Raw genomic sequence first — 21,545 nt, 5'->3', positions numbered from 1 at the left:
AAGATCCCAAAGGGCTTTTAAAATGGTGCATCCTAATTTGAAAAGGCAACGTTGAAAGACGGGGAGCCAATGAAGATCCTTCAAAATGGGTTTCACATGGTGAAATTTAGGCTGGCTATATACAAGACGCGCAGCTTGGTTCTGTACCAATTGAAGTTGGTGTAGTTGATAAGAGGGAATGCCAGCGTAGAGGGAGTTGGCAAAGTCAATACGCGACATCACCAAGGCAAGGACGGCCTGAATCCGAGCCTCAAGAGTCAGAAATCTGGAAATTTTGCGAATTCTTCGAAGATGGAAAAAACAAGCAGATACCACCGCTTTAATCTGTGCTTTCATCGAAAGATAGCTGCTGATTACAATTCCCAGACTCTTGACTGATTTAGCTGGAGATGGAGGACGACCCAGGGCGTCAGGCCAGAAATTGGAGTTCCAGGGGTTTCCCTGGCCCCCTGTGAGGATCAGCTCTGTTTTGTCTGGGTTTAACTTAAGCTGACTGGCACTCACCCAATTGCTAATAAATAGCATGACCAATTGAAAGTTTTCGATAGAAGAGGGAGAGGAATCAGTATGAAAAACTAATTGAAGATCGTCGGCATAATTGAAGATGGTCACCTCTCGTTTTTGGAGGGCCGAGATCAATGGATGAATGTACAAATTAAATAGGAGGGGGGAGAGGGCCGAGCCCTGGGGGACACCGCATATCAATCTCTTTTTCTGAGCTAGAAAACTGGCCAGACGAACCGCTTGAAAGCGGTCACAGAGAAAAGAGGAGATCCAATCCAGCGAGGGGCCCAGAATCCCGGCACTCTCGACACGGTCGACCAAAAGTGCATGGTCCACCGTGTCGAAGGCCGCCGAGAGATCTAAAAGTATCAGGGCTTGTGTGGAACTCAAGTCCGCCCCTCTATGAAGTTCATCAAGAACTGCCAAAATAACGGTATCCGTAGAGTGTTTGGGTCTAAACCCCGCTTTATGGGGGTCCAAGTAGGATGACTGTTCAATAAAAGTGCTAAGACAGTCGGCCACATGAGTCTCTAAAATTTTGGCCAAAAAAGGCAACAATGAAATGGGGTGGAAAATGCTAAGAATGGTGGAGTCGGAAGCAGGTTTTTTTAAGATAGGCACCACCTCCGCACATTTGAACAGATTAGGAACAATGCCCCGAGAGAGGGAATTGTTGAGGAGAATCATGGGGGGCGCTGGCCAGGAGAGATAAACTTCTCGAAGAATGGAAGAAGGGCAACTGTCTGAGCGGGATCCTGACTTCACTCTTTTGAGTAGGGAAAAAAAGGCTTCTTGCGTGATAGGAGGAAAACAGTCCAGATAATAGGGATTTATGTTAGGAGCAGGAAAGGTCACAGACGCAGGGGGATGGTGAATGCTAAGTTTGATGTTAGCAATTTTCTCAATAAAATAATCATTGAGTGAGTCACACAGAGTTTGGGAAGGGGTGGGTTTAACAGCAACACGATCGGCTGTGACGAGCTCGTCCACTATAGCAAAGATGTCTTTAGACCTGGTAGTAGATGCCAAAATTCTTGATGAGAAATATTCGGATTTGGCATTAATGATGCCTTTTTTGTACTCCTTAAGTGCAGCAGTGAATAAGAGCTGCTTGTGAGGGCAGTAATCCTGTCTCCACTTGCGCTCAGTTTGACGCAAAGCCAGTTTCATGGACTTCAACTTGTCCGAGAAACAACTCTGTGCGTCATGAGCTCTTTTATTTTTAATGGTGCGGAGCGGAGCAATACTATATCTAGCCGATTCTAACCAGGTGTTGATGTTTTCAGCCTGGGAATGAAGAGAGGACACTACGCTACAAGGTTGGGATGCAATAAGCATGGAGCTGTAATCATTGATGTTGGCTTGACTCCAGTTTCTGGCAGAAAGTGAGCCTGCAGAAGAAGATTTGATAACGGGGAAACTAAAAATAGAAAAGGTAATAAACGAATGATCTGACCAGGAACAAGGAGAAATACTTAGTTTGCCCAGTTCCAGGTTAGATGTCCAAACCTGATCTAATGTGTTCCCCTTGACGTGAGTAGGGACTTTAATATGCTGATAGAGATTTAGTCCTGTCAACAAATCTGTGAACTCACGAGAATGTAGACTTTCCTGTGAACTGTTAGGCCAATAATTAACATCCCCAACAATCAATTTCCTTGCATGATTGATGGTTAAGGTGGCAATAACTTCACTCAGTGATTGCACAAAGGTGGGCATGGACTCAGGAGGATGATAGAAGAGATCACAGACAAAAGAGGAGTGATCAAATTCAAATTTAAACAGAAGATAATCAACAGAAGGAATACACTGGGTATGGAAGGAGATAAACTTGTATTTGTGAGAAATAATGGCTGCCACACCCCCTCCATTTCTATTCCCCAGTCTGTTAGATTGGAGAATGTAATAGTTGTCTGGAAGGGCGGCTAAAATGTCCGGACTAGAGTCTTCCGTCAGCCAAGTTTCTGATAAGAGGAGAATGTTCGGTCTATTGGACTCCAGGAAGTAAAAGATATCGAGTTGGTGTTTCACCATCGATCTGGTATTGAGATAGCAGATAAACAACTGCTCTTGACCCGGATGTGAGGCATCAGTGCAGGAAATTTTCAATAAATCTAGCCGTTGTTGAATATGAGGGTTCAAGGCCCAGTTTCCCCAGAGGGCTCTGAGGTTAGAAGAAGAATAGGCCTGGCGGCGGGCAGAATCCTGGGCCCTAGGCCCCGGCTGGTCGCGGACGGGCGCAGACGGGCTTGCCTTTAGCGCGCCTTCGGCGCGCTGGCGACGTGCCCGCTGCGCGCCTCCGCTGCACGCTCGCCTTTGCATCCCAATTTATGCTATCCCACCCGGAAATGAGGGCTTTCCCCAGTGAGGCGCCAGCCACCACCAAGATGGCGCCGCCCAGCGTGAGCCCTGGAATAATGACAGACTGAAGGCAAACCCTCTCCGCACAACCGGAATTCCCGTGGCGGAACGGAAGGTACGAACAAGATTAATGCAACAGGGTAGGAAATAATCTTTTTACAGCACAGAGTAAAAACGATTTGTCAATTTTAAAAATGCGAGCAAATACAACACAACACAAAAGTAGCAGCAGAAGTTGAAGCCTTTAAAAGCCTTTAAAAAAATTGTAAGCGTCTGTATTGGTCAGAGTAAGGTAGCGTTTCAGCAGCTGACTATCTAGTATGTATCACAAACTGCTCCTGACCACACCGTTTTTGTGCTTGCACTGTTACATTTGCACGTTACATGTCCAATTTTGATAGTTCTGCTTCTGTGATTCCGTGTTCTAATGTCTTGTTTTAACTCCCCTCTTACAAAAGGTTTTAGTTGATTTTCATTCTTATCAAAATGGAAATGAACATGCACGACTGGTCTTTTTTAAAAATATCTATGCATTTAATCTGATTTTAGGTACATATGTTTTACTTAATGTGCTTTTGTGGTTTACAATGGCAGAATAACTATTGACCTGACCTGACCCGACAGAGCGTGTACTGTAGGGGCCAGAAGGTACTTCGTCTGTGATTCGGAATGCACAAAATATGCCATTATGGTCAGTCCATGGAAAATCAACAAGACATGCCAAGTCAGGGGCTGATGGAACATTGTCAAGAGTATGACCTGCTGAGTGTGTGCGGCAATGGACTAACGAAAAAAGATTAATAGACTCACAGATGTATTTTAATTCTTTTGCCTGCAAAACAGTAGTAATATCCATATGTAAATAAAAATTGCTTAAAATCACAGGATTATTAGAGTGGGTGAAACAGAGAGAAAAACATTCCTGAAAACAAAATAGGAAGCGGTTACCATGACCCAAATGGATGGCGATTTGCAATTTGGAACGGGCATGTTTTTGGACGCCCCTTCCAAATTGCAAATCGAAACCATATGTAGCAATGGTTTACAACCAGGTTTCTGGTTGCAAACCATTGGAAAGTTACTGACTCCTAAACTGGGTTGGTAATTGATTTTCAATATGAAAGGGGTCAGTTTTGGACACCTTCCCCTTTGAGAATTATGGAAAATATTTCAGGGGGTGTAGGCAGCGGTCAAGGGAACCTCTGACAACTCTTGCTGAAGATTTTTAAAACATAAAATGTTTTTTGTTTCCTTTAAGGAAATCAGACCGCTTTCACACACAAAAGAATCTGTATTAAAAACAGTCATAGACTTGGGGGTCTGCTGCTGACCCTTGCAGGCCACCGTCCCTGCGATGGTCACCAATCAGATTCACCTGGAGTGACCTAGTTAATGAATATTAATGAGATAATTTGGATTACGACCATTTCCGTATCCTTTTTTTGCAAACTGACCTTTTTGTATATAATTCAGTTTACAAAATAATTTCCTGGTCGCTAAATGTCTTGTTGCAAATTGCAGTTGTTCATCTGGCCCATAATGTGCACCAGTTTGTACTAGTCAATGTTATGCAGGTAAAAATCCATGGATGTGATGATTTTGTCACAACAAAGAACCACAATATGGGAATAAATGTACTTTTCAGCTATATTTGCAATTTGTAGGACTCTGGGGATTAGACTCTTTCCATTCAAAGTAGTAGTGTGAATTCTCACTTTGAGCCAGTAGGTGCAGGACTGTCTACAGACATTTTAGGCACTCCACTTTTTCCTGCATGACCAAAAACAAAGTACTGCATGGCATGACAATGGTGTTTGCGACATCCCGCAGAAGTGGGCACAATAAGGTACAGCCTTAATGGTCTAAGGATAGAAACAGCCATAGATAGAATTAAAATATAAATTTAGGCTTATCTTATGATGTGCTGCTGCAGTTTACTTGGCTTATTTTAGTAATGTTGCTGAAGGAGGAAATATGTAATTACATTGTCTGATAATAGGTCTGATAGTATGTTTTTTACTGCTTCTTCTGGTTCAGGGCTGAAATAAACTTCAAAAATTAAATGTGTTATGTAGATCTGCAGTACTATCTGTTTTGTGGGCTTTCTTGCTATTTGAGAGTGTAATATATTGGAACCTAGCAATAGAGATGTCCTAAACGGGCTTTCCACGGCAAACTATAATGCTTACTCAATCTTACATCACCAACAAGGGTTCCGGAATATCCCTTTGTTTGAAGGCGTTTCTGAGGTAGGATCAGTTGGGCGAGAGGGTACAACACAGCTCGCTAATACTTTATAGTGTGAAAAAGGCCGCTTTATTGAAACAGGTGCACATCACAAACATTTAACAAACCTAGACAATTCGCCTTACAAAACTATCATCCTCAATACTACAGTAAACTTTATCTACTGTTTATCCAACCCCACACCCCTCACCCCTAGATGTCCTGTATGCTTACCCCAACTGTCCGACCTGTCATCTATCTACATTCTGCTTTCTGAACCAACTTAACTTCCTAGAACTGTAAACCTTGAACCTCCTACCTTCAGCAGCTGTGAACATACTCACCCCTCCCCTTCAAACTGCTTCACCCAACCCAACACCAATAAACTGATACAAACATACCCATCTCTTGGCAAACCGCCATCCAGAAAACCCCATTGTATGGGTTTTGTCTGCACCCTCAACAACCCCCTCTCCAATCTTTCACCCTGCAGATTCTTTTTCAGCACCCGCAACTCCCCTTTTAGGTTGATCACAATACCCTCTCTCATCTGCAGCATGTATAAATCCATGCCCCTCGTGGATAAATGTACATCATCCTGGCGGATAAAACTCACTGTCTGTTATCTCAAATCCTGACGTACAATCCTGCTAATTTATTCCCCCTACAAAATGCACATATCTCCATATTTATTTTCCTCCTGGCCTTATCTATTGCCTCCAGCGTCTCCACCCTCCACCATTCCCTCCTCATTATCAATTCCGTCCACAACCAAAAAGTACCTGCCCAGTCCTCTTTGACCTCCTTCAAATCATGCTTCATTTTCTTTAGCAAGACCAAACCTTTCACATGCCTAGAACATTCTCCCCAAAGTACACCACTAGAACATTCAGACAACCACTCCCATCCAACATTTTTTAATGATAGAAAAAGCTCATGCCACAACAGCCACTCTTTCCCATACCACTGAACCTTAGCTTTTTCCAGAGCAAAACCCAACTGAGTTCCATGTCACTTATTAAAAGCTTGCCTCTCTGCTCATTTAATGAGTGAATGGCCCACAATACAAACTGATAATTCCTCTCTCTCAGGTCCCAGAATGCAGCCTATAAGAAAACAACAGAATTTCAGTTAGTCAGAGCATCATTTTCCCTTCATCCTCGCCACCCTCACATACAGTAGCAACCAGAAGATCATCTACCCAGCTCCCGAATCCTGTCAGCAGACCAATCCCTCCTGCCAGCCTCTGTAGCCACCCCTATGCAAGATGAATGTGTGACAAAAACTGTTGGTGGAAACCCCAGACGTGTTACAACTTTCCTAAGCACTGCTAACAGCTGAAACAAGGTTACACCTGATCCATATTGATGATGAAACACCTTACCCTCTGCCCTTTCTGTCTCCTGTCTGAAATGTTTGCAAAGATATACCGGACAAACTCACTGCACAGGATATTCCCCGATGTGACTGACTTGCCCTTAGTCATTTGGTCTGTTTTGGACCTGCCCAACCTTGTCACAATTTTGTCTCTTCTTACATCCATGCTTATCCAACAAACTCCTGCACCGTCAGGTCCTCCCAACAATTTTGCTACCTGAAATCCCCTAAAAAACATCCAGCTCATCAGCAACTGGAACAGTTCTGTCTCCCAAATGTCATGAAAAACAGAGGGCAACTCCCCCAGCATCTTTTGTAACACTGACCACACTAGCGGTCACCTTTTCCTCCCCTCGTTGTCATTCTCTGTTGCCCACCCCTCTAATAACCTCTTACGCAACTCACCTGCTGAAGGGGCGTCGCCTCATAACAGCAGCTTTATCATGAATGCAATGCCCGCCAACATACCACCGATTGGAACTACTGAGTGACCTTTTGTCTATCATATTCATGATAAACTGTTCTACATTTTCGCATCTCTACCATTCCTCTTCTATTCCTCTCCACTGCGCCTCAGGCTCCAAAAACTCCAAGCCTGCACCTATATTTGTCTTGTGGACTGCACCAGGGATCCTGACACCAATTGCAGAATCCTTTGACATCAGTGTTTTGTCTCTGCCAGCTCACACAACTAGCCCACGAAACCTCTGCCACTGCAAACGAGACAGAGCATCCACTATATTATTGTCTATACTTGGTACTTGTTGTGCTCTGAAAATAATGTTATGCCTCATCAGCCCAATACAAAAACTCTCAACAGCCTAAATACCGGCATGTCCGTGGCTGACTGACTTTCCACCACATGCACCACTTTCATATTTTCCACATTGAGCAGTACTGTCTTTTCAGCAAATTGAGAGAATAAACAACAATATCTCAACTGGTATAATTATGAGAGACGGTTTAGAGTCTGCATGTCAAAGAACATTGCAGCACAGGAAAAGGAAGACTCTTGGTCGGCGATTTTTGGGGAATTCCAAAGGCATCATATATGTAAACACAATCAAGTACAGTTGTAGCAGCACTGTAGGCAAGGAATTGCATAAAAACAACCTGACATTGAACTTGGTGCTAGAATGTGCATGTGACAAAACAAGTGGCGACGCACGTGACAATGTGTATACAGCGAAAAACGGCGCAAGGTGGGATAATATATACAGTGAAGGATGGTTCAGACATTGCTTTCAACAAATTTTGCAATTATTTGATGGAACCATAATGAATAACGCGCTGTAAAGTTGCGCTGAATGGTCGACGGCGTTTCGATCCTTTAGATCAGGATCATCTTCAGGACCGGGTTGTTGGTTTAAGGCGGTGCTGGTGGTGTAAAATCCACGAAGTATGTACAGGGTGAGAGCTGTAAAGGTAATCTAAAGGAGGGCTGGCATGTAGTCCATCTTTCAGCAGTAGCAGCAATTTGCTTGCCAAGGATAGCTGAGAGGAACCGCGGAACTGCGTGTAAGAGAAATACCGGATATCAATCCCTTATCTGTGGATCTCAATCGCAGGAGAGTATCCATAAGGTAGAAGTTCCGGTGGGAATGCGTAGATTTGAGGAATGAATCCATTCAAGGTCGGCGACTCGGCGACTCGCCGTAGCTGTAGATGCCGGTGCTCCACCGGCATTTACAGCTACGGCGAGTCGCCAGCTACGGCACCCCCGACCTTGACTGGATTCATTCCTCAAATCTAAACATTCCCACTGGAACCCAATCACACACAGTGAAGCCCAGTGTACTTGCTCTCCTCTCCTCTTTTCCTCCCTCAAACTCTGCTCTCTCACCCATACCCATCTCCCCTCAGCTCCAGAACTTACCCACAGAACTCACCCACCCCCTTTCCTTTCCCTTGTTTGCCTTTCAGCCTTTCTTCTTTTCTGTCTCCTCTTCTCCCTTTAAGGCCTCTTTACCTGCCCCACCAGTCATCCTTCCCAGACCCCCTGTGACACACCCAGTAAGCTCCCACTTTGCTGCCACAAAGTCAGCTGTGTTCTTTGACAGCCTCCCATATTCTCTCAGCGGTTTAGACAACCTCCCCTATCCTGCCACTCCTCCTCTTCTTGTTCAAGCTTCTCGGCCATAGCATAACCTTGTAATAGCTCCTCCTTGTCTTCACTGCACTCCAATATGGCCACCACCTGAGGCTCTGCCCCGAGCTCCCTTCTTAATTCTTATACAGTCTGGAGTACCCCCATGGGGCCATCCTCCCTTCCATTTTCCTTCTAGTTTTTAATACCCTCTTCTGCGGTATTTGCTCTCCCTTTTCCATAACCATGGACCAGCTGTGTTCCAAACTCTGTCCAGCTCTGATCAGTAATGTCACTGACAATGTCATGAGTGATGTAATATTTGAGGTCATAAGTAGTGCATTGAGGGAGGAGTAAGTTATACTTAACTCAGGTTACTATAACTGCTGAATTTCAATGCTTTTGTATGAGTGAAATCTGAGCCTAACTATAATGTACCTGTAACATTTTTTTTTTTAGTGTATATATAATATATTAAGACCTTTAAATTTGAATTTATATATTTATATATATATGACAATTTTAAAATAAGACCTTTATATTTTGATATATATATATATCAATATTTAAAGGTCTTGACTAACACCAGGGCTAAGAAGTATCTCAATTGGTGAAATGTTACTTCCATACCAATAAAACATCCTCAAATACTAGGATAACTATTCCAGTTATCTGATTTCAAATGGATTTTCCAAATTAAATTCTTCTGGTCTGTTCTTGAATCTGTGACCTTTTGGAATTGTTTTAAGCTGTACAAGAATTCCTTAGCTAACCGATTAATCAAGCATTCAAAGTTATTGCAAAGAATGCGAGCTATCACATCATCTTTTGGCCTCCAAATTAGGGGTGGACGGAACTCATGGAGTTTCGCTTCCGCAGAGTTACTTGAACTTGCTTGCGTTGATTTTTAGCGCTGGGAGCTCATTCCGCATATCTGTGTGAACGGCACCACATAGTGTACCAGGGGGCACTGCTTCTTGAGTTGATTTTGCTGCCACTCAAGTAGATTTTCTACTCGGGTGCCAGCTTTCTGACTGTGAACAGCTGTGACCGCCTGCAACTGCCTGCCCTGTGCAAATATCACTATGTGCCCTCCTAGTGACCGAAAATAACGCATGGGGACATCATATCTTGCTCACCAGCTTACTGCTGGCGAGCCGCCATGAGAAAAAACTCTGCCACACGGCAGTTGGCAGAATTTGGCCAAACTCCACATTACATGCGTAACACAGAGTGGCCAAAACTCCGCCAACTCTGCCGGCGGAGTAGAATTTATTGCCCACCCCTACTCCAAACTCTAAGTTACTTCACACACTTTCTTTTCTACAGAATTGGATGATTTTTATTGCAATTTCAGAGATTGTCACCATCACGTGAAAGGCCAATGATTGCCAGTTTGTGTAGTATTTACTCCCATAATTCTAAATAGAAATGCAATTTAATGATAGTATTTAGCGTACAACATCACATGCCATCAAAATGGCTGTGTTTTTAAAATGGTGACCCACAATTTGACCAGACTCTTAATTACCTACTATTGGATGGTAATCTGTTCTTGATATTTTTTCCTATTCTGTCCCCATCCCTTGTTTTCCCAACTGCATCCCAAAATCAAACTCTGTTTAGGGGCGACTAACAACTTCCTATAGTACAGCCCTCAGGAAACTGTTCTATTGCCAATCTGTTTGACACCTTAAATTAAATCATGATCTCCAGTATGAGCAGTTTGAGTGCAAGCCTAGATGGTGTCTCAGACATACGATGGATTACCTCTCCCAACACTGGATTGAGTTCTGAAAAATATGACTCTGATACACAGTATCACTACTTCAACATAAAATATAGACCAGTACCAACTCTGGGTTCTGCCAGGTTCAAGAGCATATTAGTCGCCATGATGTACTCATACTGGAGGCCTTTAAGGGAGATTGATGTGTGGTATTTCTTTGTCCTTTGTTTTGAGTTTATTTACTTGTCCTCTGCAAGATTGTTAATGTTCTGGATTTTTTAAAGACCTTAATGCCCCAATAGTTCTAAGTGGGAGAATGAAGAAGGACATGGTTACTCAGGACGCCAATGGTAATGTGGCTAATCCAGATACTGCTGCCCATTGCTTTCAATGATGTTCCCTTTTCAGAACACTTTGTCTGAGATTTTGTCTATATGACTCCATTATTTAGAATGTCAAATATGTAGTCTCGCTTTTCTCTTGGCACCCACTCAAGAGAAAAGTTAAATACTCCAAATTGTGTAGGTTGACTCACCTTCCATATTCAATCTGTGGGTCTGGGAGGCCATTGGTGATCAGAGGGGATATTTCTAATTGCTTTGTTCCACCATACAAGAGCTTAGTAGAGCCAGCAATGATGGGCCAATTAAAATTGTTGCACAGGAATTCATATATAGTTATCACAGGACTCAGGACGTGAGAAGAGGTTAATACCACATGGCCCAATGACTTTCTCTGGACAAAAGAAATCGGCTGAGACAAACTGCCATGGAAGATGGCATTCAGGGATGGAGACACATTTTACCTTCAATGGATTGTCTTGTTTTCAGGTCAGTGTTTGGTCGTTAGAGGTTCAAAGAGGCCCTGGAGTTTTATTTGGCAGTGTGTAGCTTTGCAAGCACTGGTTAAGTTCTTGCATAGAAAAGTATTGTACCCCCAAAAAACTTCATTTGAGAGTTACCTAACTTGCATCTACGTAGGAAGTTTTCATTAAGGCATTAGGACATGAAGCAATAATTCACCTATCACACAGATAAGAGAACTGAGTAAAACAAATTGAGGGTGAAAAACCTGTGATCTTACACAATTCCTATCAGTACTTTTGAACAAAGGTGTGTAGGAGATGGCTCCATTGAGGCACAATGTATGTTAACCCCTTGTGGAGTCCCACTCCAGTGCAGCTCTAGGCAGTTGGGGTGGGACCTGATAAAGTGGTTGGCATGGGCTTTGCTTGTATCACTGGTGAAACTTGACTATGCCACAGGCAAACAATCCCTAAACCCAAAATATGAAGAAACATATGCAAACTTTAAACGTACAATTTAGGAAAATTAGTCAAAAACATAATAATCCAGTAATAGCTGCACCATTATACATAACTTGTACAAAAGTGTGAAGTGTCTCTAGTAAGGTGTGAAAATGGTACAGAAAGAATTTAAGGAAAAAATGTGGAATGCATTGTAGTTTATGAAATCTCTACTATGAGAAGTTCCTATTTAGAATACCTTTGTTTTTTCTTTATTACATTTTTATTTATTTTACATAGTCAGATGAGTGCACTTTTTTTCATTTTCCATTTACTGAGCATTTTCAATAACCACATAAAAGAATGGCATAGATTGAACACCTAAAAGAAAGTCTTAAAACCTTTAAGTTCTGCAAATAGATCAAATATGTTTCTTTAAGTTTCTTTAAAGACCACTTCACTATTACTTGCTTTATAGATTACTCTGTCTATGGTGGCAAGGATGTTCATTTCAGTAGACCGAGCTCACATTTTAGGTATACTCTCAAATTTCCAGTGACATAGAATCAATCGTTCTCCCACTGATAGATATTTTTGAGCCACAGTTTCAAGCAACTAACTAAACTATTAACAGAATATAATTACTCTCCTCTTCTACAATATAGCCTATCATAAGCATGAAACTGAAAGAATCTTTGTTTCTTTACATTACTTTAACCTTTCATAATGTACTTATTGCAGTTTGTGCATGATAACATGGCATCAGTAAGATCAAAAACAAGTTATCTTACTTAACAGTATTTCATCAAAGATACTCCCTCTTTCATGTACATTCGAGGCATAAAAATACAGGAACCTTTCCAATGAACTTCAAAACGTACGATAGTTTTAAAGTAGCCAAGTTATAATGGATTCTATTATTTCTAAATGACATAACCTCTTCTGCATGCGTAACCTAATTTAATCTAATTATTACTTTTTCTGTTCATACCATCCATCTTGTATATGTGACTATGAGAAGACGTGGTGCTCCAGATTATTTCATGTTGCTCCAGATAAATTCATTATCAGAGGCATAAATACTAAAATTATATTCTCTGCAAGTCTACATAAACTCGATGGACTACACATAAGCTATCAATCAAACCACGCTTCCTTCCTACCATATTTACCTTTATCACCATTTTCTCACTTTGCATTTTTGTAATATTTGTCTCTATTTCTACTCAATTCAGCAATTCATCACTAGTTCTGCTGTACAGAACCCGAACTTGAAGCAATATGTGACTCTTCCAAATTTCTCAATGTCAAGCAAACTGATACCTGCTTTTTTGCCTGGATTTACAATCCTTGTAATGAGAACATTCTCCTCCTTCCACAAAAAATATTTAGCATCATAAAATGTCTAAGAACTTTCAGTCTTATTGCTTAATACATAAAGAAATGTCTTCTTCACTTTCATTTTTATTGTCAACACACTCATTTCTATTATATTAACTTCCCTCAAAAGACTACATTTAATACTTGACGCTAATATCTTCCCTGGTTTGACACCTCTGTTGGTTTCAAATTCATCATTTCAAATCCTTCTAACTATCTTGGGTTCATTACTGAGAAAAGTTATTCCACACTCCACACTACACTGTTGAAGGCCATTTCTTCATCAAGGCTAATATCTACCCTAGGGATTTTATTTCGAGAAGCCAATTTCAATAGATCTTTTAAGAGTCTAATATTCCATTATTCACTTCTTTCATTTGATAAACCATCGTGTATCATTATTTATCAGTACCTTAATGAAACTTTCCAAATGCGTTACCCAGATTTACATATCCTAACATATACATATGTCAGCGATATATGACGATAGTATAAATTGTGAACTGGATTGTTTCTGGATTTATGCATTATCATAATGATGAACTATTTGTTCTCTTCCTTGAAATGTCCTTTACTAGATTGTCAATATACATTTTTGTCAAACATGGAAGATTGTTCTCAAAAGCATGATCAATTACAAATAATATGAGACAGTTGCTTTACCTATAGTTAGTTTCTTCATGACCACATGCACTACTTCTTCAGTTATTGCTTAGTTCAGTGTATCATAGGTGCCTGGTGGCCTCATGCCATGTGTGACACCCTCAACCAGTCTTGGATTTATACCCAATCAAACTTTGCCGATTGTGGTTTGTCCACGCTTAAAACGGACAACGCAAGTCTACAAGTCCTTTCATGCAAAGCGCTGCTGGCTAAAAGATCAGGTTTAGTTGACGGTGTCAGACATGACACAGGGCCAGTTGTCAGCTCTGCACCTCAAGTGGCGATGCCCGGCTCCCGTGAATAGCCATCAAAGAAAGTTCAACTCCTCATAACTGTGTTTTCATTTGAGGTGTATGGCGATCTCTATTTGGTAAAAAAGAGTGAAAGTAATCACAGTGAGGGATGTGGTGAGATGCATGTCAGATCGCTCAAACAACAATGAGCCATTTAGCCGCTGTAGTTGATTTCTCGTTGCTTTTATTTGCCTTGACCATTTCTTCAGTTCTCTCCCTTTGATACACTGTTTTAATATTCTAACAGCCTGTTTACTTCAGTCAGAACTGGTGAACTATGAGCGAGTGAAAGAATACTGCCTGAAGGTCCTGGAGAGGCAAAAAAGCCATTTCAAAGCCATGTACAGGGCTGGCATTGCATTCTACCACCTCGGCGACTACCAGAACGCCCTGCACTATCTGAAGGAAGCAAAAATTCGAGAACCAACAGGTAAGATCAGATGGACCCTGACACTGGGAGACCCCACTAAGGTAGGGCGCTCCTGGGCCTTCTAGGCGCAACTCAATAATTTTGCTGATGTGCTTTATCTAGCTTATGTTTTGTGGGATGAGATGTGCCCATTACTTACCATTATTATCATAATCATTACTTACTAAGAGCCTTATTACGAGTTTGGCAGTCTCCCAGCGGGCCCCCACGCCTGCACCCGCTGCGAGACCACCAAACCCATAGTCACTCCACCCACCAGATTAGGACTTACATCCTGGTCTGGCGCTCGATGCTTTGGCGGTCCCACGGTAATGCCTTTCTAAGGCTCATAAGTGAGTCTTAGAAAGGCAGTGCCATATGACCGCCAAAGCACATTCTAGTACAGAACCATGTTGTGCATTTCTTTCTATGCTGGAACTGGGGGTGCAGACATACAGGGGGGCACGCCTAGTGCCCCCCTGCAAGCACCCCAAGCACAGACGCGACAGGGTGCCACTCTTAGTTTCCTCACCGCCACCCTGTTCATGGCGGGCTCACCCTCATAAAAAGGAGGGCAGTGAGGCAACTTGAAATATGCTCGCCTGTACCGACCGCCGTAGTCGTAATAAGGCCCTAAGTGATTATTACTACAAGCACCTCTCTTCTGCTTCACAGTCCTTGATTGTTGAGGGTGAGTCCAGTACAGGAGACATGAAAACCTACTTTTCGTTTAAAAAATGTTTGGTGCCTCCTCATAATTTGCTACATTTATAGCCGGAGCCACTGGAATTATGCGGCTTGGGAGAAATAAAATATGCTCCATGGTTATCTAACTTATGTGGCAAGAAAAGCCAAATTATGCGGCATAATGCAGCACATTTTGTGGCAGTTTTATTTCACTATTTTGTCATTTTCAGAATGTTACCACTATCTGGCAGACATTTTACCTCATTAAGCAGGATAACACCTCAATGGAGCAATCAGAAAAAGAAAGGTGATTATCACTGTGCAGAAAAGGGCCTGCCTCTGCGCGTCAGTATTTTAAGTAATTTCTGGGCCATTTTAGCAAGAAACCATTTGTTTGTTAAAATCTGCAATTATGCACAAGATGATGGTTTATGTGGCAAATGCAAAAAAATACATAATTATGCTGAAAATGCTGCAGAACTGTCTACTTTAGTTGATCCTGCTTATACCCAGCCCCTAATTGTAATCCTCCTATCAGTGTAGCCGGGTAGTATCAGATAATTCAAAATTAACATTAACATAAACTCCAACAGCACAACAGGGATTGAGGTCGACAAGCAGAATGTCTCTGGCGCGAGCTCAGCAGTAAATATATCTAAGTCAAGAGGAGGGACTAAAATTTGATTAAAATGTTATTATATTTAAATGACCAGCTTAAGGCATATGTGTGCTGGACGTGAACTACCTTCATGAAGTTTAGGAAAGTGATGAAGGGTGATGCCTGAGGTCTTAATAATGAAAAATAACAAGTTAAGCTTTGGGATGAGTAAACTATAAAAACCACTAAGAAAAGTCAAAGCAGGAAGTTGAATGTTTATCTCGAAAGTGGTGCAAGCTGAGTGCTAAATTAGTGGCAGCCATTGGGATTACGGATCCTTGGGAATCACGGTTCAGGCTGCTCACTCTACACACCAGCACTTGATTTAAGATCCTCATTTGCAGGAGTCTGGTTGGCAAGGATTTAGGGTAGCCAGAAACCACAGTGACACACTTTCTTGATCCGCAAAGAACATTGTCTTGAGTGGATGCACCCTTGATCTGTGACAGCAGCAGCCAAACCCCATGTAACAAGGAATTATTTAATCACAGTGCCTCCATCTTCCTCGCAGAGATATCCCTGTATACTGAGGACAAATATGTCTTTATAATATCATGCCAGTGGGGAGTGACCGGTTAATATAGGGAAAGTACCAGGAAAGACTGGATGTGAAAATTTGATAAAGAATGTAAATCTGTAGGCCTGTTCTGTGAGAAGATGATGTTCTTGGGAAGAACAGAAACAAGATTTACAGAATGATGTTTGATGAGAGCAGATAGTTGGGCAGGCATGATGTAGAAAAGGAACGCTAGGCAGATATAGGTTGTGCCTTTTGGCTCCCCAATTTAACATTTACCATGAACGTCATCCTATGTAAGACCCCAGTTGAATGCTCCCGATTTAATAAGTGACTGTCTGTGGTGAAGTTTGGGACCCAGCGGTAATGCTGAGATTCATAGTGTGGATGGGTGTGGACATGTTAGGAGCTGTGAGAGTATGCAATATTCCGGTGAGACAAGTGGCAGAAGGCAGCATCATGATCCTTCTAAAGTAAACAATTGCATGTGGCCATTTTTAGCTCCTCATTTGTAGAGATGACTTTACAGTGAGAACTTAGAGAAGATGCCCTGTGCTGGAGGGTGGTGTGTACCTGAGTTTATAATAATAATAAACAAATTTATAAAGCGCATGGTTACACTGACTAGTGTGCCCCCGCGCTGCAGTACAAAGAGGCAAATATTCCGGACAGGGCAGAGAAAGCAGAGACAGCTTAAACAGGAGGGCTAACGGAGGGAAAAGCCAAGTTTTCAGCTCCTTTCAGAAGATAGCCTCCGAAACCTCCAAACGGAGCCCCAGGGGGAGTTTATTCCATTGCTTTGCTGCTAAAAAGCGAAAGGAGCGACCACCTCTCCTTGCTCTTTTGATAGATGGAATGCAGACCTGCTCGTCCCCCTGGATCTTAGTTGACGGGTCGGGAAATAGGGCGTTAGTAGATCATGCAAGTAGGTGGGCCCCTTTCTTTGTAGAATACGATGGCTGACCCAAAGAGCCTTAAACAGAATTTGCTTCCTTACCGGAAGCCAGTGAAGGGAAGCTAAGGCCTTATTAGAAGGGGCTCTCTTGGGTAACATCAGAACGAGACTCGCTGCTGCATTCTGGATACGTTGGAGTCGCTGTATACATTTTGTATTAGCTCCCATATAAAGTGCGTTTCCATAATCCAGGCGTGATGTCACCAGAGCATGAACCATTGTTTTCCTAGCTGTAATTGGCAGCACATCTAAAGTCTACCGGAGTCCACGTAAAACTCCAAAACATGTTCCTGCCACTCTTCTAGTATGGTTCTCAAAAGAGAGCTTGGTGTCCAGCAACATCCCTAGGTTCCTGATCTGCTCACAAGGAGAAGGGGTTGGTCCCAGTGTCTGAGGCCACCATGCCGACGACCAAACCGATGGTGCTTTGCCTATCACCAGCACCTCAGTTTTGTTACCATTCAGTTTAAGGCAGTTGTTAGCCATCCAGGACACCAGTTCTTGTAGGCACTTCGAAAAATTGATGGCTGCCTTCTCATGTGCTTGTGTTAGGGACACTACCAATTGAGTGTCATCAGCTTAGGACACAACAATGACCCCAAATTTTTCAGTAATCTCTGCCAAAGGAGTGATGTAGAGTTTGGCCAGAGAATCCCAAGTACGAGTAGAAGAATGCCCAGGAGGGAGAAGATTGAGGTGCACTTGTGTATCTTCTGGGACATAAAGCTTGGGATAGCCAAGAAAGCAGAATAAGAATAGAATAAGTATAAGCTATGGAGATAAGTAGACAATTTAGGTTAGGCAAAGGTCTCATCATGGACAGTCTGTGGCACCACTGTGCCAGCCCATTCCTTTCCGGCCATTCTGTGAGTACGATTTGGTCTAATTCTTTGCACTGCCACATTTATTGTAGGCACACACATTACAAAAACACTGGAATATTTTCTCTTTAGTCTACCCCTGAGGAAGACATTCCATGTCTGAGTTGTTTTCTGAAGTATGATGATTATTGTAACAGGTCAATTGATGCTATTGTGAAAAAACAACCCTCATTGGTCAGAACTGCTACAAAAATTATACCTTGAAGCGTGTAGTCAGCAATTTTGTTTTGCCTCATACTCTGCTTACTTACTTTGGCCTAATTATGCCACAGAGTAATTATTCATTGTTATGGAGCCGTACTCACTAGGACCAGGGGGCAGTAAGCCCACTGAGTTATAACGAAATTATATTTATTTTTGGCTGGTTTGTATTTCATCTTGTGTGGAAGCTGTGTTGTTCTCTCCTAGTCTAACATCATGTAATAGGCATTGATAACCGTATAAACTTACAAATAAAGCCTATGTTATGAAGGAGGTTAAAGGCTCGAACTGTGATCTGTAAGGCGAGGACTAAGGGTGGGCTTCTCATAAAGGTGTGCCGGCCTGAATACCCTCACCTGTATGACTGGTTGTACCTGTCACAGAACAATGAGGTATGAGGCAATCCTGTCTGCACCTATCATTTAGTGGGGTCAAAGTCTGTATTGCTTTCTTGGGGTGCTAAGGATCTGAGGTTCAATACCTCTAAACCTCCAAACGAGTCCTACACAAAACACTATGATCCAGCACACCACACAAACATTGTATATAATACAGTATTGTATATTTGAACAATATCAATCCAAACAGCAGGTCTGGTTTCGAGATTCTTTATTTAATTTCTTCTTTAAAATCTGTGTAGCCTGGTTGTACCTGTGAAGGAGGCTGTGATCAGTATGCGAGGCTCCCTGATGTGAGATCAATCTAAGTGCGCGTTGCACGTCATCTTCCGCTTCCTGTAATCTGTCGGTTGCCTTCTCGCAGCTTGAAATTAATGCAAATTCAGCTTGGTCCACCAAACACCCATAAGCTCTCAAAACATGAACCCTTATTCAACAACATTAATGAACCTTGACAATTTAAGTTCCATATGGAGACAGCATGATCCCTTCTTCTCAGTTCTTACCGCTACTGTATCACCCATGCTTGTTCCTGCAGCTAAATTATCCTTTAGTTGGATTGGCATCTTGAATAGTATTGGGGCATATTCGAAGCCATTCCATTCCTTCTGGAGCTATGTATTGTAACCAGTTTGCTAGAAGTCATTGATTGATGTCAAAAGCGAGAGATATGTGTTTACTTTGCATGTACAAATCTCCTAAACATCTCATGCCCCAAGTTGAAATTGTATGCAAGAGTTCTGTGGGTTATCCATCCATGCTGATTTTTTTTTAATAAGCTTTATTTGTATTTTCCTTTTTCACAAATGGCAAGATTACCAGCAGAACATCTTTGTCACTCCTCACGGTTAGAGATTACACAATCACTATAGTTGCATACATAGGGTAAGAAAAGGAATAGAAGGGACTGTCAATTACAAAGGATTATATTGCTTGACAATAAGTAGTAAGGAGCTTCCCGAAGTAGGTGGAGTTTGCTATAATCTAAATTATGTTAAGTTCAAAAGCGAAAAGGAGTGGGTAAGGTCCATCCATGCTGAGGGTGAGCAGCACCAATGGTAGAGTTGATGGCATTTGGATACACTTTTTTCCCAGAAGAAATTAGACACAATTTTTGGGTTCAGTTTAGTTTTACTATAGTGGAAGGATCAGTAAATTGAGGCATGGACATCCTACACCATCCAACATGACATGACAAACAGTTGGTTTGCCCCATCTTTGGGATACCCCGGCCATAAGCTGTGTGAGGACTCAGAAGTCAGAGATATTGGCGGCTGTAAGATCTTATAATTTTAAAAATTTATGCTGCTCGACCACTTTGGGGAGGTTGACTTCTGAGTTCTTAATGGTGAAAACTGATTTTGGCTTTGAGGTATTCTTGGACTTAGTACAGCCTCCTTTAGCTAGAAAATTATACATTCAGTTGAGGCATGGTTCCCTGCCAATTGGGGCATTAACATCTAGATGGGATAAAACGAAGGAGGGCATCTGCCCAGCCTGTAAAATCTGCAATGAAGACACTATTCATATTATGTTCTTCTGCCCAGTTTATAGTATGATCCGAAAATGTTGGCTTGTCCCTTTGTGCAAAAATTTGGGCCTCAGACAGTGTGCACAAGCATGCAGAGTTTTGACGTATGACACTAATCCCCTCGTTGTTTATGCAGTCTCCCGCTTTTTATATGGCATGTGGCGGAGAAGGATGAGTTTTAATTGATGAAATGCTTTGCCTTAGCTTTTTTTCTTCTTTTCCTTTAACCATGATAACTCATTGTTTAATAATTGTCTTAAAACAGTTTCTCTATTTATGGTCTTATCCTTGTACTTGTATATATTTTATTGTACTTTTATGGTCTGATGACCGAAATAAAGTTATTCATGATGATGATGATTACCACACTGCCAATAAAAAGACCCATCAGGGAAGATGCTTGTGCATCAATATAATTTTCTTCTTTTTTGCCCTTCCAGATACCAACGTCTTGAGGTATATTCAACTAACCGAGATGAAAATGCACAGGTGTAATCAGAGAGAGAAGGAAGGATTCAAAGACATGATTGGCTAAGAGTGGTTAATCGCATTCTTGGGCCGCTGGCAAAAAATGAGGCAAAGAGGCATGTCGGGGTTTGTATTTTTTCTTGTTGTTTTTGGTTGGTACATCAGTGATGTATAGAAACCACTAAACAACGATACAAACACAGGAGCTAACTGCAGATTTGAGGAAACGGAAATCAATATAGAAGCAAAAAAAGGAAACATGCTAAAATCTAGCCCTCAGAAAAAAGAGACACCTCTAATTATCTTTTGTTGAAGCCTTATGATTTCTGAACTTTTTCCGTTTAATAAAACTGGCACTTGACTGTGATGTTGCAATATAGAGTTTGCATATTTTTTTTTAAATGTGTAAAAACAGCCATAGCTTGTCCACCATTATGTAGAAAAAGAGAAAAGAAGACGACTGGCTTAAAAACATGTAATATAATAATAAAACAAATCTTCATATTTCAACATTGTTATGTGTTTTTCTTCATCTGAAAGGTTCCAAAAAAGAAAATAGTTATATTTTTCAGCAAAGGAGTTGGAAAAGAGAGACAGCGGTAGATGGGATGGGGTTTGTAGCCATGTATGCAGTCCAGCAGAGAGAGGAGCCCTTGCTCTATTTTCTAACCAAATTGTACTGCACTTCACCGAAATACTGCAACGTTTAATTTGTAGAAGTGAAAAATAAGTGCAAGCGCTCAAAGTTTTTCTTCGGCGGCCACTTCTCGTGCTGTCGAATGCCAGGATTGCAAATAACGAGGCTACCTAGTCTTGATTTGCCTCTTTCATATATCACTCTACAGTGGACTACACTGTTTATCTCTTTATACCACTGTTTCAAGTTATTTTTTCTTGTTTACATTCTCCCTTTGTCATTGCTTTTTTATCTTTATCTTCCTTCTTCTTCTTCCCTTTTCTGCCATTCTCTTTCTT

General features: G+C 41.7%; 1 protein-coding gene across 1 annotated transcript in view; it reads left to right on the top strand.

Moving 5' to 3' along the window:
* TTC9B (tetratricopeptide repeat domain 9B) overlaps window positions 1-21,037 on the top strand; it is a 231,709-nt gene extending 210,672 nt beyond the window's left edge. The window contains exons 2-3 of the mRNA XM_085625343.1: window positions 14,113-14,295; window positions 20,543-21,037. Coding sequence (XP_085481469.1) covers window positions 14,113-14,295; window positions 20,543-20,637 — 278 coding nt within the window. The 3' untranslated portion in view covers window positions 20,638-21,037. The remainder of the gene's footprint in view (window positions 1-14,112; window positions 14,296-20,542) is intronic.
* Window positions 21,038-21,545: the final 508 nt, after the last annotated feature.

This window comes from Triturus cristatus, chromosome 9, assembly GCF_964204655.1.
Source record: "Triturus cristatus chromosome 9, aTriCri1.1, whole genome shotgun sequence".
NCBI classification, from domain to species: Eukaryota; Metazoa; Chordata; class Amphibia; order Caudata; family Salamandridae; genus Triturus; species Triturus cristatus.
Note: the sequence above shows the minus strand (reverse complement) of the source record. Positions and strands in the feature narration are given on the sequence as shown.